At 45.0% G+C, this 24942-nt stretch overlaps 1 protein-coding gene across 17 annotated transcripts in view; it reads left to right on the forward strand.

Annotated features, from left to right (window-relative positions):
• LOC128893096 (disintegrin and metalloproteinase domain-containing protein 11) overlaps nucleotides 1-24942 on the forward strand; it is a 50985-nt gene that overhangs the window by 1516 nt on the left and 24527 nt on the right. For 16 of the 17 annotated variants that reach the window (XM_054153883.1, XM_054153874.1, XM_054153880.1 and 13 more), the window contains exon 2: nucleotides 22496-22546. The exons of the other annotated variant lie outside the window; for it this stretch is intronic. In XM_054153883.1, the coding sequence (XP_054009858.1) occupies nucleotides 22496-22546 (51 nt within the window). The remainder of the gene's footprint in view (nucleotides 1-22495; nucleotides 22547-24942) is intronic. 17 annotated transcript variants of the gene reach the window in all.

Below are 24942 nucleotides of genomic sequence, written 5' to 3' on the forward strand. Positions count from 1 at the left end.
TCTCTCTCTCTCTCTCTCTCTCTCTCTCTCTCTCTCTCTCTCTCTCTTTCTCTTTCTCTTTCTCTCTCTCTCTGTCTCTCTGTAGGCTAGATCTTGATAGAGACCCTTGATGACTCTCCAAGTGGACAGCCAACACTCTAGGTGTCCCGGGTTAAGTCTCAGCTTGCTTCCTGATTTACGCCTAGCGTCCACGCGATCCTGTAATTTTGTGCAAGGCCCGTTTCAGCCGCCACCCATCGCTGGGCGTCTTTTCACCCCCGGTTGCTCGTAAATTTCCTCTCCTAGTCGCTGTCGTGCCTCGCTCGGTCTTCCAGCTCTCTGCTCTGTCCGTTTCCCTGTCCCGTGGTCGTTAATCGTTCCCAGGCATGGCGTGTTCCGGTTACACACGATTGCCTGTTGCAGACGCGCCCTCAGGATTCTCAGCCCAGAGATTGTTATACTACCACCGAGAAATACCTCTTATACCTTTTCTCAGTGCGTTTTCTTTCGCCCATCGTAGTTGCGATGGAGCTACTTCCTGTCGAAAACAAAAAACTTTTTTCTCGAGTAGGATAATGTGCCATCAAAATTTTCATGAGAGTTTACGAGGTTTTAGGAAAGTTAGCGAATGTCGAGCATTTCTTCAGACAGTTTGCAATTTTCTCGAATTTCAATAGATACTTACTTAAAAACATAAAAATATTAAGAACCCTTGGTGTGTAGGTCTATTTACCCGTAACGGAGTATGCGTCCGTTGATTGCGTGTGGACATACATCGACCATGTGCAGCACGTGAATCGACGACAAAAATCGATAACAATGAGCAACGTCCGTGCAAAACACAGATTCGCGTGTCCGTTTTACGCGCGGCACCGGCTGATTACGGCATGCAAAGTGCGTGGGCGACTTTACACGATCAGATTATGAGTAATATGCCAACCTCTGGATCCAACGCGGCGGAAATGCACCGTAATCGTTACGTATAGCGCTCGTCTATTTAGGATACGCTTTATTTTATCGCAACAATCAATCGTTTCTCCGATTGATCTGTATTGCCTTTATTTTATCTCCTACAAAAATCATTGTTTTACGATGAGTTGTTTTTTCCCTTTTTGCTTTCTCTATACGAACTACGATACCCTAAACTTTTTTTTACTCGATGCTTTATAATTATTAATCTATAATTTCAAGTTAGAGTTTCACTGTTGTGAAGTTGTATATCTATGTTGAATTTTTGAGCTTCTGGCATGTTTTTGTATCGCATGATGTATTAATTATTCTGAATGTTAAAACGGTTTTCAAGTCTCGAAACGATTGTAAGAATTTGATTGCAACAATCTAAATAGAATATATAAATAATTTCGGTTTGGCATCCGTTATGCGAACGACGATTCTCGTTTACCTCTGGCTTCAGGGGTTCTTCTGATAACGTTGAAGGGAGTCTTCGGCGAGGAGGGGGGTAGGAAGGCAGCGAAGGAAATTATTTCACGGTATTTTCCAGACGGGAATATCGAATTTGAAAAATACGAGCTGAATGATTTATGGCCGCGTCGATATTCGAATATTCGTATGCAAGAACCGTGACAATTTTCTGGGAAGGAAATCAGGCTCGCATACTATTTATTCGAGAGACATTTCCAGATTGCTCGGAAAATATGGAAACGATAGGGTGAAAGTACGAATCTATGATGTATACCGGAGCTAAAAAGTTTTAAGAGGTTCTTCTTTGATTCGCTTGAAATTCAAACCTGATCGTAACTCGAGTTCAAGAGGGGTCTCGAACGACCGCTGAAAGGGTACGCAACTAAAACCATTTCAGGTGCAAGAATCGCTGCTCTCTAATGCTTACTAATATTGCAGGGAATTAATTGAAATTCGGAAAAATGGGTCTCGAGCTCGTTATATTTTCTCCTTTCTTTATCGTCGCTGGAAATTAATATCGAGATTTTTCTCTAGGCGTCTCTTTCGCGTAATTTCAGTTTAATTATACACACAGAGAGAGAGAGAGAGAGAGGGAGAGAGAGTGGGCAGGCGGGTGGTAGTAGCTGGGGGTACGGAGAGTGAGGGGGGGGGGGAGGTTCTTTCTCACGATGAAGAGCGAATCGCTTTTAGCTGTGGCTCGCCCTGGCGGATCGATTTTGATTTGAGTTTTCGTTGATACGTTGAAATCGGGTCTCCCGGTACATAGGTATGCGTGTCAGTGCACTCGTGACCCATCTCGTTGCTCGATGACGTCATTCCTTGCTGGCGTAAACGTATGACGAATATGGCGCGCCTGGGGAGTGGCTGGGATCCTTTCCACCCTTCGATGACCGAATTTATTTTCCGTTGCGAATTAACCATATTGTTATTCTTTTTTTTTTCGCTCGGATGGATTCGTTTTGTTTTGCTTTGCTTTGAATCGTTTATGCGGCAGTCGAAAACAGGCTTAAAAGCAGGTTTATCCCGCCTTTAAGCGATACTCTTCTATAACTATATTTGCGAAATTGGTCGCTTTGAGCTTCGTTCAACGTTTTTGACTCTTTACAATGTATAAAAGAGTTTTCGAAACAAGCGTATTCACATTTTAACACGTTTCATTCGGTTTAAATAATTCCATACTTTTAGTTTGAAATTTTAATCGATGCACTAAAAGAAATTGGAATGCAAATAAGTTGGCTCGCGTGGTTCTTTGTGTCGAATTCAGAAGGAAATAGTAATTATTCAAAGATGAATTTTAAATAACGAATCGTCGTATACGTAAACGGTTGCGTACCTTTGATGCCTTGCCGAAAGGAAACGGTATTTCGCGTGTAGCGGACGAGATAATACCTTAGGAAGGCATTCGAATAAAAAAAGAAGGCTTAAAGGCGAGCTTTGTCCCGGTTTTATTCTAGCATTACGTCGCACCGAGAATTGCACATATTAGGTAAGTGTGGCGTTGCACAACTGCCGCTCGGTTGCGTTCCACTGAAATTGCCGCCCTGCAACCCCAACCCTACGGACGAACGTTCTCGGAGGGTGCCAAGGACGTCGTGGCAAGGGTTCGTTCGGAGGCCTACTTCAAATTATACCCGCTATTCATATTCTTGTCCGTCCGCGTCGCCCTCCCTTTCTCGCCCTCTGCAGACACAATCTCTGCTCTGCACTGGTTTCCACCATCGAGTTCTCCAAACAGGTTTGCCTAACCGTTGCCCCGTTAGGTGTCGTACACTCCTTTAATTACAAGTGCTAACTGGACTAAACTGTCTTATGTTTACCGCATTCAACTATCGAAACAATATTATTACATCCAAATACAAGAAAGAAAGTATTTTCTTGGAGAGGTTCGTCGCGCAGGTCGTTTATTTTCCAAACTATTCAAGGTATATAAGCAACACGTCTAGGAACCGACGCGACGTCGACGTCACGACACCGACATGCCCGGGGGCTTGAAAATGATAGTTACAGGTCTGCGTCCGCGGATGAAGAAAGGAAAACATTCCGGCCTCGTCGAATCGGGAAATTCGTGAAAATTCCAACTCGGAATCAATCGATTGGTTGCGCTGCAATTAATCAAGTCTGCCGACGAAATGATGGCTCGCGGAAAAGAGTTTTCAACGTTCTTGTCTCGAGCAAGATCCGCGAGATTGAAATGGCAGAGCGCCAGTTCTAATTTATTGGCCTTGTAGGTACTTTTAATACGTGAACTTTTGGCCGATTTTCGCCCCTCACCCCCCAACAGAAACAGGGAGGCGAAGGGTTTGCTCTTCTGTCGCGAACATGCCTCTCCTCCCTTTCTATGTCAATTCCATCGATGCTAGGCTCAACGATACTCGTGGCTAGCAATCGCATGAAAAGCAATGGTACATTGCTGATAACGTTCGATAAACTTGGAATTAGAGGAACGTTAAAATATAGTTGCAATTCAGCAGACTGATTTAGGTTTCTCGTTCCGATACGAATCAAAAAATCCTGTTCCATTTTCCGATCCGTGACTTCGTTACCGAGATATAAGCAGTTAACATCGATAGTTTACAATTCAAATATGGTAGATGCGTCCCAAATCTAATTACTGGAAAACTTCAGCGACACTATCGGCTTCTTTTTCTCGTCGAGGGTGAACGAAGCGTCCCGTGAGCACCGGAAACAACCATAACTTTTGCGAGGACTGTTTCAGGGACAGAAACGTGCCCTGGCTATATAGGTGTATTGGTTAATGGAGCGCCTTTGGGAAAGAAGCTAGATATTATCGTCACTTCGATCCGGATGGATTTATTTCCACGCGTCGCCCTTTTCAAGCAGAATAAGCACATTTACCCTCCTGGATTTCAGAGTCCACCATCCTTCCTTTCTGTTTCCCCTGTCTCGTATCTACCCCCAGACTCGTCGAGTCTAATCGTGCAAATAACGTTACTGTGGCCTCGTACCTCTTGGTCCGTGCAAATCGATTCCACTTACCTATCGTTGGATCCCCTTTTCCCTCTTTCTCCTTGCTTCCGATGCCTAGATCCATCGTCGACCTAACTCCAGACCTAACAACTTGGCCCTTGTATAGACTTGATATTGAAATTTCAATGCTGATCTAATATTCTAATTGGAAACCTAACCCAGATTTCTTGGTCCGCAAAAATCGGTTCCTGTTACTCTCCCCCTTGTTCTATTTCTATTCCAATACCCCCCCCCTCTCTCTTTCTCTCTCTCTCTCTATATATATAGATATATATACTTTTTCTCTTGAAAAAGGTTTGCTGACCCTTGGTTTAAATGCATCCGGTCGCGGCGCAAGAAATTGTACGTAAAAATGGGTTATTATTATTTTTCTGTTTCTTCTTATCGTAGTAGCACTAAGCCGCTATGGCTCTGTAGTTGTGATAAGGGCTACTGTCACGAATCACGCAACATTTTCTATTGTACCAGGAAACGTTTCACCGTGTAACGCGCGAATCCAGCGTAGTAAGAGTATTAAACTCAATGTTCTTAGAGTAGACCGATTCAGTGTAAATTCAAGCTATTCGAAGTACTCGTCCAGTTTTAGTAATCGAGAAAAAGGTTGTTCCGCTTTTTGTCCCGAGTTAGGTAGGGTTTGATCCCAGTTTAGTTCGTTCTTGGTGTGTATTCGCGATGAAAAATGATCGATATGGAAGCTAAACTACACGCCCCAGTCACGAACCATCTCAACCACTTGCGAACGAGCGTAATTATGAAACTTTGACGACCGGTTAACTCATCGTGTCCGCTCTCTCCAGCGACGAGTCGTTCTCGCCAGACAGCTGACAAACGAGCATGAACGATCGATAGAAAGTGGTTCCTTCCTACGTTATTAGGTCGTTGGTATAATAGTGGAATTTTAGGTACAGCGATGTCTGTTCGGTTGCACCACCATCGAGACTCAGCCCTGCAACTTGTTAGATCGGATACTATGTAGTTCCTGTTCAGGCTTCTCACATTTTTCCCAACAGTTCGTATACGTATTACGTATACGATGCGCGTGTACCTTTCTATTATATTGTTCGCGAATTTTAGTGATGTCTTCGATGATGGCAGAGAAACGATAAGGGTACGATGTTCAATACGGTCTTTAAAATTTCTTATCTAATCTGGATTCTGCGAAAACATCGCAAGAATATTAATTCCGCAGCGTTGCCCGAGCGTGGGCGGTCGATAAAATCTCGCTTTTCCACGGCGCGGCGACTGCTCGCTTGCCCGTACGTGCTTCAGACACGGACACGATATCCTTGATGACGCGCGTCTCCGATAAGTCGTTCAATTACAAACGAGTGTCCTCTCTTGTTAGCCTTGTTGTAAACTCATTAATTTCGACCAACGGGAACGAAACCTTAGCCGTGGCCTCTTTGGCAAATCTTGGGGCTCATTAAATGCTCGAGCATGCGCGCTCGAGTCATCAATCGGCCTGTCCTCTTTCGTACTTGTGCGATATTAAGAGCCAAGTAACGAAATGCAGCAAATTCGATGATTAGACGATGAAACCTAATTAATCGTAAATTATTTAAAAAGTAGTATTTCTCGACGCATGACGATTATTCGTGTAATTGTAAATTCTACCATCCGACGCGTTTGCTTGCTCGTCTACCTTGATCCAAAAAATCTCACCCCTTCCTTTATCGCAACTTTATCGCAGAGGAACAGAGTTTCCGTTTGGGAAATTGCGTGCTCGTGACACCGCTAAACGCCCGGTTTTCCCGTCGCGTTGCAATAACTCTTTCTTTGATCCCTCATTCGTTTCCATTTGCTGAAAGTTCGTCGTACGCGCTAACTCGATATTGCGTTTCAGTCATGCACGTCGACGAATGACGAATACCGTGTCGCCGTTTTCGTTTACCAGCGTTCCGTGTTTCTGATATTCGCCATATATCCTCGTAGACTGGAGACAGTGTTTGCTTGTTGAGTTATCGATCGACATTTTTTATACTTTCTTTTTATTTTATACTTTCTACTCGAGACTAAGTTTCGCACGCGTATCGTCATAATATTTGTTCCACCCTGTGTTTAGAAAGCATTCCCAAATGTTGGCTGCATGTTACAAAGCGGAAAATATTACTTTTTTTTTTAGCTCTAAAATTTCACCTCTTTGTGGTAGTTTCACGTAGGCCGGCCTTAAATTAAATTCCGTCATGGTGACCGTGAAATACCTGGCGTTAACGCTGGCAATTTCCATACATTTTAAGGGTGGGATGGGAACAGTTACTAAAAAGTAAGCCGGCGGAAGTAAGTGGCGGAAGCCGTATTGCGCGTTTAAAATTAACGCAGACCAGGAAAATGTTCCTTGACGGTGAAATATAGCGATATAGGTGCGAGGGTGTAGGGGGTAGAAAGAAGGTATGACGATATTGGAGAGCAACAGTTGAAAATTGAATAACGAATCGCTGCTTTAAAAGCATTTCCTAACGAAACCGATGTCGATAGCTGTAAAATTGAAAGTTACGTACGATACATAAGTTGTGACTCGTTTTGATAATTTCCCGTGGCTCGCGTTGAGGATCACCGAAGCGTGGGATTAATTTAAGATCTTCCGGACGAAAAGTTTTCTAGGTAAAAGAGTGGGGAAAAGCAACCGTGTTTGAAGCCCGGAGGCCGCGTTCCCGTTTCGCTCCCTCGGTAGCGGAAACGCGACTCGATTATCAGGAACCAATTAGAAATAATTTTCCTTGGAACGTACACTTGCTGACACGTCCTGACATCCGGATAGGAAGGGGGGAGAGGGAGAACGCGCCACTCACAGAGGAGGAAGTTTCGTGTTCGCAACTATCGATAAAGCTTGTCTCCTGTAGAATGGAAGATCCGTGTCGTGACGAAGGTTAACGACGCTTTCTCTCTTCTTTTCGGGGACACTTTTCCAAGGGGTATCGTTTAGCTGGCTGCGAGTAAACACGTCTTAGCAAACCGGGAGGGCAACAAATTGTAGTCGTGCGATGCCACCTCATCGTGGCTCCCTAAATTCTTTCTCAAGCATAAAAAATCATATTTCATTCATCGGACTGACAACGTTCTTTTTCTTCAGTTTCGCTCAGCTCTCTCCACTTTTATAAATTAAACGAAAAGTATTTAAAATTGAAACCACCGAACGGAGTTTCGCAGAGGGATCGCCAAGGGCAAACGATGAAACTCACAGAAAAACGGGATATTCTCCCATCGTTTCCATGCCGTTGCGAAAAATAATAGGAGTCGAAGGAGCTCGAATAATGTTTTCAGAGTGCTCGAATCAGTTTTGACCGAATGCCAACCGAGTTAAGCGATGGGATGGAAGCCAATAAATACCACGCTTTCCAGTATTCCGTCTGCGTCGACGTAGGAAATTTTCAACGAGTGAAAATCGCCACATTGTCCCAGCTCTTTTCAGAATTATTCTTTATTCCTAGTTTTTTTCCATTTTTTTTTTTTTTTGTTCTTTACCTGAAACTCCACCGAGATTCGAACGGCGCGGCGTCGATTATTACCGTGGACAATCCTTCTCAGTAAATGCAAACTAAGTTCGCTTTTCTTGGGCAAACTTTCAGTGAAATACTGGCCGAAGAAAGGGGGCGGTAGGGGCACAAAGAAACAGCAAAAAATAATGCAGAAGAGCGAACGGAAGCTGGCTCGAGGTAACGACCCGTATCGAAAATTATTCCATTTGGGTGAATGCAAAGTATCGATTGTGTCCTTTGGCGAAAGTTTCACGCGATAGAGCCGCAAAAACTCTGATGAAAAGGAGGACAGACGGTCAGGATTGAAATGGTTGTCCAGTTGCTTCGAGAAAAGCACCTCTCTATACATCCAAGGCCGCAATTTTTGGTGAAAATCAATTTTCGGAAAAAAAAAGAAAATAATTTTCCACTCCAACAACAACACATTTTTTTCACTAAATTTTTGCATCCAAGTAGGTTTGTATTTCGAACCGTTACATTTCCCAATTGCTGTGCGCAAAATGTGCTTAGGTCTGGGTCAGTGTGCTTTTACTCTCATTGAAAAATCCAGTGCGTTAAATAATTGCCAAAAAATACACCCTATGGAACATCGAAGACGAGGATCACCGCCGTGGCTGGATGCTTCCAGTGAAAGCGTGGTATTTGTTTTAGAATTCCTACGCTTTACCGGTGTTCGAAGTGGCAAAGCGTTTGAAATCTAAAACGAATGCGCATAAACCTTCATCCTGTGGCAGTTGGAGGGACAAAGGCAATCTTGGACGCGCGCAAAGGGAAAAGCGAGCCACTTCGAACCAATTAATCACTGTCTGCACCCCTAAGGATTATTCAAGGCTACCACCTGCCATTCGTGCCTCTGTTATGGCAATGTTTTGGAGTTGGACAAAGTATACGTGTACACGTTACATAGAGGGTGAGGCAGTTAAACGAGATACGAGATACGAACCCCGCTGATACGTTGCGTGATACACAAGTAAAGACTTAAGAAAGACTGTAACCTTCTCAAATTTGCACAAAATCTAAGATGCTCCATTCAGTGTCCGATTTCGCGGAATGACCCTGATAGTATACAACAAACAATATCTTTTTCTTATAATCTCGCAATGTAGCATTTATTCTTATATCTAAAGATCTTGTTATTAGATTATTATCTGAAATTTTCAAAGAGAAGGTAGAGAAAGGAGGACGGAATTTGTTTGTATGGCGAAACACGATAGAAATAGGTAATAGCGAACCAGTAGGATGAGAGTTAGCGGCACGAAAGATTGGCCGCTCAGATGAGTTTGCAAGGCAAGATGGAGACCCGGTACTCAGAGTCTCGCGAATGAGGCAACAAAAGGTGGAGGATCCATCTCTGCCTCGCGTGTAGCCAGCCAGGCTTTTCAAAGAGGAGGGATGTGATCAAATTTACGAGCATTGTACATGAATCGGAGACGAGAATGTTAGAAGCGTTGGAAGCTAGACAAGAACCATATGCCATACACAATGTCGCAATAATCGATTACAGAGATTACTAGAGGCTGGGACGAGAGGAGTTTCTCAGGAATGGATAAAAGATGAGACGATGATGAAATGAGAAGACAAGAGTAGCGTGGCACAGATTCAAATCATTCTATTCAAAATCGAGCAAGTAGAATAGAGACACATACCGCATCTTTAGTCTGCAAGATGAAAGCTAAAAATAATCGAATTACGTAATAATTAATAATACGTTTCAAGCCGAGTATACGAAGCCACGATTGATGGATCGAATTATCGATACGTATCCCTTTCGTATCTAAATCGAGCATTAGTTTCATCTCGCCGACATAGTTATGACTTTTTTGTTCCGTAGACTGCAAACTAGTGGAACGCTGGCTGGTACTAAAACGCAAGTCGGCCGGGCGCAACGAGCGCCTATTAACTCGATTATCAATTTTTACGAGCTCTCTGTCTACCCAGCTCGCAGCCTCTCAGGATTTTATCTCGCTCGAGTCTCGTATTAAAGCTCGAATACCGATCTAATCGCGGCTCAAGGCTGCCAGATACATATATGTATACAGTGAAATATACAACGCAATTACCGCTAGAAGTAGCAGCAGCAGCAGCAGCAGGCAGCAAGGCCAAGCGGTAATGTAAATTTTTCACCAATTTCTTCCTTGGCCTTTTCTTGAGCTGGCGGGGTGAGCTTTGTTAGGACGTTCCAAGGGTTAAATCCCAGGTCGTTTGCCGTTCCATTACCGTTTCGCAGACAGTGCAGCCTACTTCCACGGGCCGAGCTGAATGTATGTATATCGTTGACATGGCTGGCTGACTGCATAGTAGATCATCTGCGGCACGGGCCGCCATGCCCTCTATTCAGAACTTGCTTACAGAACGCTGACAGTCGTGAGTGATCTCGTTAACTAATCTCCTCGAGATCCCCTGGATGCTTTTTCCCGGTCCGCCACGTTTTCTCCCTTCTTTTGTTTTCCCCCTTCAACGTTTACTTACTTATTTATGTATTTACCAAGCGTACGAGTCACTCCTTTCGTTTCTACCAAGCGGAGCCAACCGAGTAACCGTTTTCCCCAAAACTTTCGCATCGGCATTTCCTCCTTTAGCAAACTTTTCGATTCGTAGCTCGTACTCGCGACTGTCGTTCGGTTCAAAGGCCGTGGAATAAAATAAATATACAATTGGGAATCGCGAAGGTAGGCAACGGGTAACGTGGGGAACGTTCCACTTTGAGCTGCTTCCGTTGGCAGAATTTATCCGCCATCTGTGTTTGCCGCTACTGTTTATTTTCTCCATTTATCAACTACCTGAACGGCAAGCTGCCAGTCAAAGTAAACATGCTCGCACGCGGATAAATCATGGAAGCAGTGGAACGCATGAAAATTTCGAGGAACAAGTACATTCTTTTCGTTTGCGCTCCTAATTAGAAAATTCGTGGGATCTGTCTTGGACGATTCAAGAAAGGGAAGACGCGAAACGTCGAGTCGGTGGACTGGGCTGCACAAGCCCATCGCCATCTTTCCTAGGACAAGGTACGATAGAGACTGCCGCGGCAGCAAAGGGATTCCATAGCTTTAACCCTGTTTCGTGGAACAGGAAGGAAGCATGCATTTAATATACGTTTAAACGACAACTCAGGAGAGACGAAGCAACGTTGAGAGAGGGGAGAGGAAGCTTGTATAAAGCTGGCGCTTATCTGTAGCATAAAAATACGCCAAGAGAGCGGAGAGAGCGATAATTCCTTTCACGGTGACTGGGCTCGTCTTCCGCAGAATAGCGAGGCCAAGTTTCACGGGACGCGTACAGGACAACGTCAGCGTTATCTAGGATGCGGAGGATAGCCTACTCTTTCATTTGGTTGGACGGCTGCAGGTCCGATAGCTGTTCACGCAGCTGGTCTCATCGAGCGTATCAGAGGCCGAGCTGGAACAAAACGCGAGCCGGAGTTCTTTGGAAAAAATACCACCGGAGTCCAGGCCAATGGCGTTCCGTAATTTCGTCGAGAGAAAAAAAAGCCACGCAGCCAGCAGCGTGTGCCTGGGAACAAAGGGTGGATCGATCTGCGGGGGTGGGTCAATTAGAAGAGCGCTGGAAAAACGCGCTGGTTAAGAATGAAACGACACAGTCGTACGCGTGGCTCTTGGACGCGATGCATGCCCTTTAGGTTCTCCTCTCTCTTTAAAGCTTTCCAACAGTTGATTTCCTTTTTTTCTGTTAGAGTTCCGATGGAGCAGAGCAGGATCGAGAAATTATTAGATTGCGAAAACGTACAATTTCAAATTTGTATTTCAATTTGTTTTATTGCTTACCAAGTACGTCTTCTTTTTTACCTCTGGTTTCTGTATAAAAGAATTACCAGCGAATTCGTGTCAGGAAGATTCTGAAAAGTTTTATGCCTTCGTAACCGATTTACTTTACATATTTTACTTTACAAAGTTCCTCTGATCGTGCAAACTTTTCATTCAAAGTATTATAACTTTCTTCATTTCACGAATTTCCCAATACAATTTCCCATACCGATACGTTCTTCGTACTTCATACTTTCAGGAAATCCTAAAAGAAAATTCGTTTCCTTTAATCCTCTAGGACAACGTTTCTCCAGCTCCGTCTTCTTATCCATGATCTCGTTAAAAATAAAAACTTGTGACTACCTTATAAATACAAACATTGAACTAATAATAACGATTTCTTCAAGGGTATACCATCTCGTGGTACGTATTACTGACGGATGAATCGATCGATCGATCGCATTAATTGAAATTGTGCCATTCTCTGTCTGACCACGGACTCGACGCGACGCGACGCGACGGTGCACTTGTTTCGCCATCTTCCCCGAAGCAACTCGCAATAGTGGCCCGCAGCAACAAAAAGATTTCATAGCTTCGATAACTTTAATAATTGAAATGTAATGGTTTCTTTTTTAACGGTGGAAACTTGAACGCGATATCGTCGCGTCTGGGAGAGATTAAGGTTAAAAGGCAAGCGAGTAATCGTGGGCGGTGGCTAGAGAGAAGAATCCATCGTCTGCCACCTTCCTCGTACCCCTGGTTCACGGTTCCATTAGAAAACGTTCCCGTGGCGATGTTCAGGATAAATAGTTTGCGCTAGAGAAAAGGTTCTCCGCGGCGGCAATTTATCTGGAACGTTACGCAGCTCCATTAAGAAAGAGGGACAGAGACGCAAGCGACGAGAGAGGAACTCTTTCAATTTGTGAAAGGTTGCCGTCGGTTCGTTCAGGATTACGTACGGTACACGTATAGGTATAAATACATTAGGGTGTTTCTCGTCGAAACGGCATCGAAACACGGCGAATCCGCCCTCGGTTGCTCGAGAAACGATTTTCCTTCTAGAGACACGTGAACAAAGCGATGGGCTATACGACGTTCTTCTTTATATTTGGAGATACGCGCGAGAATGTACGTCTAACCCACACCTATTTCGAGTATAAAAGTTTACTCGGCGAACGACCGAAATTTGAATCCCAAAAGCTGTCGTCGGATCGTTTCAACGGTCAACGAAACACTCGTTCGCTTCGAATTAACCGATAACAAGTTCGACTCGTCGCGTCGGGGTCGTTTATCGAATACAAACTTAATAATAGACGACACGTGCTCGATTATAGTTGCGAAACTACTGTGCGCGTTTCTGCATTTTTTTCGCAAAGGTTAATTGTTCCCTGTAACCCATTTTCCTGGGAGCGAGGCAAACGGGCATGGGACGTGTGCTGTTTCTGCCCCGACCAGGGATAGCAATTAAAGTTACTCTAATTGCGATGCCCGTAAACAGCAACGCGTTTCCCTCGCGCTTGTCGCGAAACGGCCGAGGGTACGTCGTTGAAATCTTTAGTATGCTCAAACAATCGTTCGAGGACCGATTACCAAGTCCACTTTGTATTTAAACATCTCGATAAACAGATCTTTTACTTTGGGGCGTTCGAGGGAACACAACGTTTCGGGTTGGAGTTAGGCGAGTCGAACGCTTTGACAAACGAGTAAACGATCTTCACCGTATCACGCGACCAATTCAAGTTCGAGTTCCGCCGATAAACGTTCGCTTATGTGAATTCGACTGATTGGCGAGTGCGCGATTCGATACTCGAGAGGAACTTTCCTGGTTTGTACTCCGTTGTGCAAGTATCTCTGTCTCTGTTAGTCAAACTTTCTTACAGAGATATATGTATTACTGCGTGTCGATAATGAACCAATTTCGAGATAAACAAGCGTATTCCAATCGATGTTGAACGATAAGCATTCGCGTAATTGAATAGGAAAAAAATAACTCTGTTATCGGTAGACCCACTCGTTCATTTAGGGTGGATGTACCTTTTCTCCCAATCGGTGGCACGAGCTCGCGTCCAGGATGATGGATGATCCTGGGCAAAAGTTGGACACGAGTGCAGCCAGTATATAGCCGCAGTTTCCGCTGGCCGTGTAATTAATAGTCACACATTTGCATCCAGCTTGATATTATTCTATGATCAACGAGTGAAACTCGCCCCCGAGTGTAATTGAACTGCGCGTCCTCTTCGTGGCATGAGAATTATTAATCAAACAGACCGCGTGCACCACCGAACGAGGATCGATTAGTCGGTGCGACTGACAGAAACGTACCACTTTACAGCTGTATTATAGTCTGGCCCGTTCCAGTAACGACAGCCCCCTTCAACCCTGCCTGCTCTCGCCCCTTTTACCGATGTACTCTTCAAATTTCCATCCTCGCGCGCTCGTTCGGCCACCACCCGTTCAACTACCTCCCTCGTTTATTGATAATCGCGTAGGAAAGGACAACAGCAGGGATTAGCCACTCTAGAACTTTGCCTCCAACGTCTAATTACTATGCGATAGCAATCTAACCGAGCATCGTTTGGATTTTCCAGTGGCTGATAACTTATAATAAAAAGTTGAGATGGTCATGACGTATAATAGAAACGATTTGGACGATGTGGTACATATCTAACTCTGCGCCTAACCTTACGCATGGAAATCACTTTTAATTCCAACGCGAAGCAATCCGCGCGCGTTATCCTTTACACGTTCGTTGGATTTTAATCTGGGGAGTCCCCGGAATGGCACACGGGAGGGGAATCCCTTTCACGGGTCCCGCGATTGCTTCGAAACTTCCAAACCCAAAGCCTCGAGCCGCGCGTGACGCGCGACCCAGTAATTACTGGTCGCGTCATATTAAAAATGGCGGTTTCTAGAGGTCGTTGGGGTTAATTCATACATAACCTCGCGGCAATCGGGACGCGGATCGCATTAGTAATTGTAAGTTGCAGTCGCGTGGAGACGATCTCCCTGGTGGACAGAATTCTCGTTACACACGTACACACACGTTCACTGGTTTTTAATCAGGAAAAGCGGAAGCACGCAGGGCGAAGCAGAAAGCGCTTCCGTGACTAGGAATCCACAAATATTTATCCCACGGAAAGGAATTGTTCGGCACGAGCGTCCAGACTAGCGAAAAATAGGCTTGTGCGATCTTTTAATCCAAAATCTTTATCTTCCTCTGGTGCTGAAAGTCTCGCGTATGAGTACATTAATAAATAATGCATCTTCTTGCGTAACCAACGTTGTCTCTGTACTGGGTTGTTCGGTAACCCGGTGCTCGCATAATCCATCCGCAGATTTACCTAACGCGACTTTGAGGAGCCCCGTCGCGTAGAGATTTAATGGCCGGCTCTTGCAATTTTTCTAGGCAACGTTGGATCAGCGTTGCGTAATAAATTCGTCGATGTCCCTACCGTCTTCCGATCGATCTATTTGATCGTAACACTGATTTCAAATCTGAATTAGCGTTAGTATTCGAGTGGGTGGAAGTGGGGAGGGGCACTCGACAATCAGTGATACTCGAACGCGGGCCTTTCCCTTTCGCGAATCCCCTCGGGTTCTTTCTTTCCCAGATGAGGTAGCGAAGATCGATCCGTATGGAGAACGACGACGATTATATACCCTTCTTTCTAGTTGCGAAACGGGTAATCTGAACATTCTTACAGAAATTATTTACTTATTTTCACAGCTGATGTCTATTCTATCGCTGTCGCAGGAGCTCTCGCTGGCTTTCCGTAAACGCGCTTAGCGAATTCAGCCCGGCGCAGCGGGCCACGGCAAGGGGAGAAGCAGGACATCGGCTGACCCTATAGCCGCATCCAAGGGTCCATTCCTTTCCTTCCCCTTTCTTCTCTGCTTTCTTGCACTCCCCTTTGCAGTTTCTACCGCTGGTCCGAGTCGATACTCGACCCACAATTTTTATCGCCACTCGGGACCGGCTACCCACTCGTTTCTGGATACGCTGCTTGAATTTACTCGCAACCCGGATCATTGAATCCTTCCTCTCCTCCCCTCCTTTCCCACTCTTTGAAAAGTTCGCGAACCGAGGAACGATGGAGTGCCACTCGTTTTCACGATACCCTTCTCCACGAGCCCCTCTATTCTATTCTCCATCTAACCCCCTCTATTCGTGATCGCTGGGCTCCGATCATCTCCATTGATCCTATATCGCTTCGTCTTCTTTTCCAATTTCTGCTTCATTTTATTTTTATTTCAAACAAAAGTTTAACCACAGGTAAACGATCGACATCTGCTCGTCGAGTATTTTCTTGGGGTTGCTAAAACGAGATGACGGATAGATACATGTAGCGATCTCGGTCTTGGATGGCATGCAATCCTCGTCCTCCATTGCCCCTAGGCACGTACCAGGTCACACACGACCAGGAAAACCATCGCACAAGTATATAGTGTGTATCAACAGTGCAATATTTCCGCAAGACGTATTCTATGCACCGTATAATCATCTTTGAACTGACAAAGTCGAGTTTTCCAACGTGTACAATGCCCTGTCGTTAGTCGATAGGTCCCTTGACACGCTGAAGCAAGGTCTGGCGCGTGAATGTAAGGGTCACGAATAGGAGAATTGTTTATTCAGGCGTTCGACGATGGATTTTCGTTAACTATTCCTCAATCGGTTACAAAAGCACGGGATTCGTTCGTCAAGAGCTCACGAGCGCGAGCTCTATACTCGACGAATCTCCGAATCACTGGTTTGGGGATGCGTTCGATGCTTCCATGTTAACAGCTGACAACGGCCATGAGTCACGAGCTCTTAACGAATAAATACTGTATACCTGGCACCGAGCCACACACTTTTCGAGGCACACACGACTACGTCAGGTAGGGAAGAGGACGGGCCGTTTTGATCGCCAACGATGAAGACTGCAAGTTCTAGCACGTACACCAATGTTCAAGGGTGGCTCGAAATTTCAATAAGTTTCTCGGTACTGACGTCATCCCGTGTCGGTTCGCTTTAGATGTATGTCAACGCACCCCCAATTCTCCATTAATATCCACTGTTCTGATAGCAGCGCACAAAATTAACAACGCAAATGATAAACGTGCGGCATAGCTTAGAATTCACAAACACGCATCCAAGCATAGCAAGTAGTCGGTCGTAGTAGGTTGAAAGGTCTCGAAGGGTTCGAGCAGGAGATTTCCCATCGCGTTTCTCCTCGTCGAGAATGGTTCCTCGGGGATGAAGAGCTCGAAGGTACCCGGAAGGATAGAGAAGAACAGATGTGCCAAGAAAGGACCTAACTGTAGGCTAAGATTCACCGATTACACCCCCACGTTCGGGCACCGGTGCGGCCGCGGTCGGGAGCCCCACACTCCTCGGACTACACACGGCCACGTAGTAAGTAGTATACAGGGTGAGACGGTCTGATCGCAGGCAGGCCAGACTGTAAATTCAAGCGGGGTTGGAGGACAGGCCAAGAACCGAGGGCGCTGGAGGGAAAAGCAATCAATCTTTGAGAGGCAGATGAGTGCAGGAACCTAAAATATAGGGCAACACAAATTTAGTCTGGCTGCCGGTCCACGTCCACGTGTCGACGTGAATGCGCAACCGCCCGGGTTTGTAATCGATATTGCCGACAAGGCACCACGCCCTGTACCTGCGAGATGTGCGGGATATGCAATGGTACCGAACGCTCCCAGATCCTCGTCCCCCCTACCCCTCCTCCCACCCTCTTTCCAGCTCTCTCGCTTTCACCCGCGGTACTTTTCCCTTTCCCTCTAACTTGCACTCGCTACCCTCCTGTGTCTACACGTTTCACCCTCTCCCTCCAACCCGTTTTCTTTCCACCCACCCTATGCTCGTCTGCCTCGTCGTCGCTCGCTCGCTCGCGGCCTAGTTATCCGCCTCTCCTCCGCCATCTTCGTCCATCTACTTATCTATTTATCTATCTTTGTCGCTGGGCAACTGCGATTATCTGGTCGGTTCTGCGCGGATCTGCTCGCCTAGGGAGTTTCGTTGGGGCCGAGGTTGCCATCACTGGATTAGAGGGCGCGTGCTACTCGCGACGAACCTAACCTAGGTCCTAGGGAACTCTTCCGGATATGTTATGGATATAAGGGGAAAACGGGGAAATTGACTGGGTCGGTAAGGCGGAGTAGCCTGTCGATAAAGTCGCGCTTTCCTACCTTCGGTAACATAGAACCATAATCGACAGACCGTTGTACATTACCAACGGAGCAACCTACCTTTACCGATCAACTATTCTACGTTACCGAATCATAAGAGGAAATCAGAATCGAATCCAGAAATACGCGGCAAATCGATTCAAGGAAAAATGGTCGCATTTGTGACCCCTGACACACGACACGCAATTTTCCGTTTGTGCAAATCGAATTACACGTACGAGCTATTTTCGGCTAATGGAAATAAATTATAGACTTCCGACCGCTTCATAATGCACCGATTCCGGAACGACGCGATTACCCCTAGCCTTCCATGTAAATAGCAACACCCGCTTCCATCTCGTCAGTCGATAAAACCAAATTGCATAAAAAGGAAACTCGGCGCTGAACACTTTTATTCGACCCCTACAGCAATTGGAAACTTTTTTGAAATTCGTCGTTTCGGAGTGCTTCCATTTGTGTATGCCTAGAGGCCGTTTCAAGTGTTGCAACTTGGAGGACGCGGTGTATGTTGAAACTTGTCAAACTGGGATTCTACGATTCTTGAAACGGTACAAGGTATATACTACTATATTGAAAAGTCCCTCCATTTACATTTACATTTCTTTTAATCGTTTCCTTTATTAGTCTCGTACAAGTTATTATTACGAAACCTTTCCGTTAGGCGAATGTAGAGGCAGCGATGGAGATTATATCGAGCCAGTGGCATCGATACTCGACGGTAAATTATAATCTGGTATCAAACAGTATCAAATATGTTGGTATCAAAGAGAATCGATATCCGTTTGAAACTACCATGAAAGTATCGTTACATACATATTTAGTAGCCGAGAGTACTATGCCTCTAATATATGTATATTTTAATGGGTTTAAACGCTTGATATCGGCAGTGAGCGAAACTAACGACACGTAACATTCAAAGCGTTTGTCGTTTTTACAATACGTTAAAGTTGTTACTGCAAAACAGAGTTAAGCAGCTTTAAACCGCGACAGGATGGGGCTAGTTAAGAGAACAGAGCAGTACAAATACGTAGCGGCATAAGCATAGTTTACAAACACGCGATTCCGATGTTTTACTCGATAGCGTCGAGAATTAAATATAGCAGAACTAATCAATGCGGGAGACTCGACAACAAACGCGTCAATTCCGTTCTATAGAGTTGGTTAAAATTTGAAAACAAAGAGGGTTACAATTCTCCATCTGGCCCGAATAACAGTGACACAGATTGTTTTCAATTAGTTGGATAATTTCAACTTTTGCACGAATATTCAGCCGCTAGGGTATCAAAAGTACCGACTAATTAGAAGATATTTCTAGTACCGGGCATCGGACGAACTTTGATCTCATCCACGATTCCGGTTTATTTAAAAAACTTGCTCGTTCATTGGGAATACGATATTCGATGATTTGCGCTGGACGAGGGGTTGGAGCAAAGCAGGAACGTTTGCCCGAGCGAACAAATTAATTACTCTGGAACACACACCGGCGGACGTTGACCCTTTGTCGAAAAGAAATTTATTTCAACATCGCCCTGACGTACGCACAGGAAATCGCTATCGAAAGCAGAGTTGGCATTATTCCAATAGGGCACCTTGAATCAATCTTTGTATAGATACAACGGTGTCACCGTTGATTCAACTAATTTGAACACAGCACCGACCGAATAACAATTCATGTTTTTGTCTTGTGTAAATAATTAACGTTATTCGTCGTTTTACGCATGTCTACGCTATACACATTTCCCTGACACTACGCTTAACATGCGCGAAGAATGTTGGAACGTGTAATTTCTCACGGGGAAGAGCCGCGCGTTTGGGAGCCGAAAAAATGGTACCGCGGGGTCGACAAGCGATTTCAGAAATTGTTGCGTGCCGTCGCGAGACGATTAACTCGGGGGAAAATTGGCTCCGCCGTAGAGAAAACGCGGGAAGCGTCGCCGCAGCCGATGAACTCTGCTCGTTTCTCTTCGCCCTGAGGCCTTTTAACGATCTAGCACCGAGACTCTGTCTCCGGGTCCTCGCGAACACGAATATATACATACATATATACATGTATATATAGATGTATATATCCATCTATAACCAGAGCGTGTTTTCGCGGGTATCCTATCCTCGAGCTTTCTGGCAGACACTGTGCTGAACAGAACAATCGGGGGCGTAATATTCGCACGGCGAAATTAACCGGCTCAGAGACTCCTATAATCCTCTGTACAAACCGTTGAAGCAGCTACATCAACAGGAAATAGCACCGGAAGATAGACGTAACGAGGATCCGGATTTAGAGCGCAACAGACTGTCTATGCAGCTTATAGAACAAGTGGTCGATACTATCAAGTGTCGGAGTTATACGGACTTGTTTGCTAAACCGAACTTGTCATTTTTTTTATAAACAAGAACTATATAAATTTCTTCTACTTAAAAGAAGAGAATCAGAGTCCGGTCGGGTAGAGTTAACCTTGGTACCGATGCGGTTCAACTTTGTTTCTCTGTAAAGGTGTGCGGAATTCTGAACTCGACAGACGCTTTCGTGGGAGAAACGAACGATAACTCGACGATTACTTATTAAAGAAGGACGATGGCGGGAAACAGAAGTAATTTAAAACGTGTCGATTACCCTTAGCGGACTTCTTCCGGCCTGTGCCTGCGTGAAAGTCTCCCCCAGAGGCGAGGCCCTATAGAAGCGCCGTCATTGACTATCATCCATTCGACGCCCTCCTCGCCTCAGGGTTATTTTTCGTATACCACCCAGAGAGGAGGAACTAGGCCACTGGAAACCGAGTTCTTTTTATCCGCTGTCCGTCCATTTTATGAATTTTATGAAACCCAGGGACGGTTTGCGCAGAGATGAAAAAGTTTCGCGGGCTTTAATGAAACTTGGAAGAAAAGTTCTACGCCCCCGCTGTTGTCCACCAGCTTCGCGGACTTTTCCACCGGATACACGTGTATTCGCCGCCATCCTCCTTGGACTTTGCGACTCTTCTTTCTTTGCTGCTGTCGCCTATTCACCGAGGAATCGATCGAATCCATGCTAATTGTAAAAAGTCAACGAAAACGAGATCGTACAATAGCCTACCGTTCATGAGAGACAGGAAAACAAAAGCTCCTTAAAAAAACGACAAAGTCTATAGAAATTACGTAACTCGTACGAAAATAAATTCTATACTTGGCTCTTTACTCCGTAAGGGAATTCCAGAAATAATATTTCCGATTATCGAGGTTAAGCGAACATCGAGGGTAGTATCCATCGTTTCGGGCCGCGTTCGTCGGCTCGTTTATCGTCTGGCCAGTCGACGACGGTTTCGCAGACACTGCAACTTCCCAACGATGAACCGAATGCGCTAAACACAGAGAGAAGGGCGAGAGGGAACGAGGGAATCGACGAAGCATGGTCATCGATTGGTAGGATGCAACGACACGTGACGGTTTACGAGGAACGGGAATCTGCAACTTGGGAAAACGGTGCACGAATTCGCGACGCTGCAGTCCTCAGCATCGCTTTGTAATCCTGTCGTGATTTAGGTCGGACTCGGGGCTTCCCGATTTCCTTACGAACGAATATTGACCTTCTCCTGCCCCCATAGCCAACTGCCCTGCTGCTTTTCTACTTTGATCGTCGCCAAGTAAAATCTCGCTGGAACGGTTTTGCATTTGTTCTCCGCATTCATTAGAGTAGGGGCGACCAAAGAAATCTACGATGTCACCCGATATTAACCAAGATTACCCATAAATTACACCAAAGAATCTCGAAATGTGGCTCGTGGATCCCACCCCCTAGGGGATTCCCAAAAGGGAGAACCAAAGTATATCGCAGAGGGTGTCATTGCATGGAATTTTCGTTAATTGTACAGCATTTGGAAACAAAGAAACTGTAGTGAGCGTAAGTAGGGGAGACATATCGCATCATCGGATTGGTTACCTTGGTTATTGCGCGAATATGTCCGTTGCAATCGAGGTAATCGATTCTCGAGACAGAGCTGCGAACCGGTCTTGCTTTAGCGGAACATGTCGTTACCAATCGACATTTCCATACGTATTAAAAGCCATACGTATGGAGACGGTAAAATCTTGGACGAGGTCAACGACACCGTTTGCATGAAATAAGTTTTCAAAGAAATGGTTAATTCTTAACCGGAAAAAGCATCCCTCTCGACTTTAAGGCCGATGGTCGTTCTTCGTCGAAGACATCGCTGTCTATCGACACATTTCCACTATTTTTATGGGGAATTCTATAAAATTTGAAGAGAGTGCTCGTTAAAATTGACACGTTAAGGCTGAGATCGCAATGGCTGACGTTTTATCGTTTCTCGATAACACGAATCCTAGCGCACACGTAGTCTACGAAGTTTCCGAGAACTTTCGAACCCACTTGGAAAATTCCCAGGCAATCCATCCGAAATTCCTTCGAGATACAACTTTCGGAAGCTTCCCACAAGAATGTTCGTGACGTACTAAAAAATGTTGAAGAAAATTCCGTGCAAAAATGTTTAAAATATAAATAGATTCAGAAAATATGTATTATTTAGAAAAAACACCCGCAAGTGCTCGCCAATTGGAACGTCTCCTTTCCCATAACTTGCGCCCCTCTTTCCATTATAAAGGCTTGCAAGACCAATCCCTACGTAACATAGCTGCACAACATCATACTTTTATACAGGCTAATCGCGTTTTTTCTTCTTTTTTTCTTTACAGAAGCCGATTACACTTTAGATGATTCTTTTTGGAACGAGGAGACTCCTGTTGGTAAGTGTCTTAATGAAAACGGAACTTCTAGAAACACCTCTGTTTCCCAAATACACGTATGTTTTATTTTCGATGAAACACTTTTAATTTACGAAAGTAAATTGTAACTTCCGTTCGATATTCGAAATGTTGCTTTGGTTAAAAATTGTGGCCATCTCCCTTTCCCCTTCCCCACTCTCCCCCGGAAGTTTGATCGTCTACTTGAGCCGCCTAATAAGAGACGTCTAATAACTAATAACAGTCGTTCCTTGAAAACCTTCAGCCCTGTTAGAAACCCGTTTCCGCGGAAAATCTTGCCTCTAATTGCGACGGAACGAGTATCTTCCAGTCCCTTTGACACGAGGACAAAGAGCACGTGAATGCGAAGCTACGAGACGATCGCATAAATAGACAATGCGTGTACGGAACTTGTCGTCAAAGTCTGGTTTCCCTTTGAAGCGCGCTAGCACGGCTCGGCAGCGCAGAAGAGTCGAGATACTAATCGCACATTGAAGAGGATACTTGAATCAATGCTATCGCGCGAAAGAGACCACGTGGACGTGTCTGGGCCCACGTTCTCGTTAACGCATCAATACTCTCCGTGTCGCGTCGCGCCGCCTTATAACGTTATAACGTGAGAAATATACGAATTAATTCTGTGCGTGTCTAGAACGAACTCAACATCGTCGATAATATCAAACGATGGTAAAGTTTCGTATAAAAATGAGAACGACGATATCAACGCTGTATTTAAAACGACGAATTTTCAAGTCCAAGTTCGGAATGAATCCACCGATATTCCGTCTTGTTCGCAGTCGATTGGGTAAAAAATATTCTTTTTCGATTTCCAAGAAGGCGCGGAGTAGGAGGACAACGTCGACACACGAATTTCCTTGCAATTCACGAGGAAATGTACGCAAAGGAACCAAACCGGGGAGGGAAACCGCATTGCAGCACTTCCCGGCTCGGGAAACTCGATCTGCGGTTACATCTAGTTCTCGGATGCGGAGAATGGTTTATTGTTAAGTCAACAGAGCGGTGATTGGCTGGAAACGCGAAACTTAAATTGGGTTAAATTTTAGACGAGAGGACAATGCGTCCGTGTATAAAATGGACGAGGGTGAACCAGCAGACCGGGGGAATCGTCGCCAACTTATTCGCTCGGGACAACCGTGAAAATTTCATCGATCTTCGATCCGAGCAACCATGAAAATCTCATCGACGCTCAACGTTCAACCAGTATCAGCCACGATATTCGTTCATTATGCGAAAACTATCGCGCGCGTTTTCTTTCCGTCCCGTGGGACGATTTTCCGTTTCGGGAGGGAAGAAAAATTTGAATTGCAAACTAGACAGTCGCTTCGCGCCGTTTTCCACGATCAATTAATATTCATACTCGTATTTAACCTTCCCCGGTGCCAATCCTTTTTCTGTCACATGCTTTACGAAGGGGAAAGGGCTACTCTTTGCCCAACTAATAAAATCCTGTAACGTTTAACAAGTTTGGGCAAACGTTGTGCGCTTTATCGCTATACGTAACAAAGAGATTGGCTGGGATACATCTATATTCGCGCGATATAATCAAGTAAAACGGTGACTTTGACAGTTGAACGAACGAATATCGAACTATGAAACGCACAAGTTAAAAAATACTAAGATAATAGACAAAAGTTTGCTATAGTTGAGAAATCCGGTTCGTGAGTTTCGTCGCATCGCAACCTAGGAAAACGTAATAATCTGCCGCTTCGGTTAAATTAATCGCAATTCCGTCGAGTACTCGCAACGTTTCCTCCAGTAGCGACAACAAACGGCCTGCCAACGGTGACGCGCGTGCCAACCCCGCGGACGGGCAACTTAATCGGTTGGTAATCTCAGACGCGCGCCTCAGAAACGACCGCCTTTGGAAATTCAATCTACGAATCGGGTTTCGTCGGATAAAGCCGCGTTCTCACGCAACGGTAACTACTATACACACAACCGACTCTGCAACGACAGGTTGAATCACGGCTGGTGAACATAAGGCACGCGAAACAATTTCATTAGCACGCAGTCCAGTCCCAAGTTGTACATACATAGAATCGTTCCCCGAAAGATCAAAAACATTTCTACGGGACTAAAATTTCATTTTCACACAATTATATCCCTTCTGTGCAACAAAGAACATACTACTCAGCTTAGAAGATACAACATTCCAGATCGTACAGACAGCTTTGAAATACTATTTCAGGGCAAAAAGAGCAAAACTTATTCGGAGAACGTAAGCCTTTTGACGAGTTCTTTTTTCTTGGAGTAGTCGCGAATTGTTACCGTGTTGAAGAGAATTGCGTCGAGAATTCACGATCGTAAATACAAATTTTAAAGAAGGAAGAGAGAGAGAGAGAGAGAGAGAGAGAGAGAGAGAGAGAGAGAGAGAGAGA

The sequence above is a fragment of the Hylaeus anthracinus genome, unplaced genomic scaffold (genome assembly GCF_026225885.1).
Source record: "Hylaeus anthracinus isolate JK02 unplaced genomic scaffold, UHH_iyHylAnth1.0_haploid 2, whole genome shotgun sequence".
NCBI lineage: Eukaryota > Metazoa > Arthropoda > Insecta > Hymenoptera > Colletidae > Hylaeus > Hylaeus anthracinus.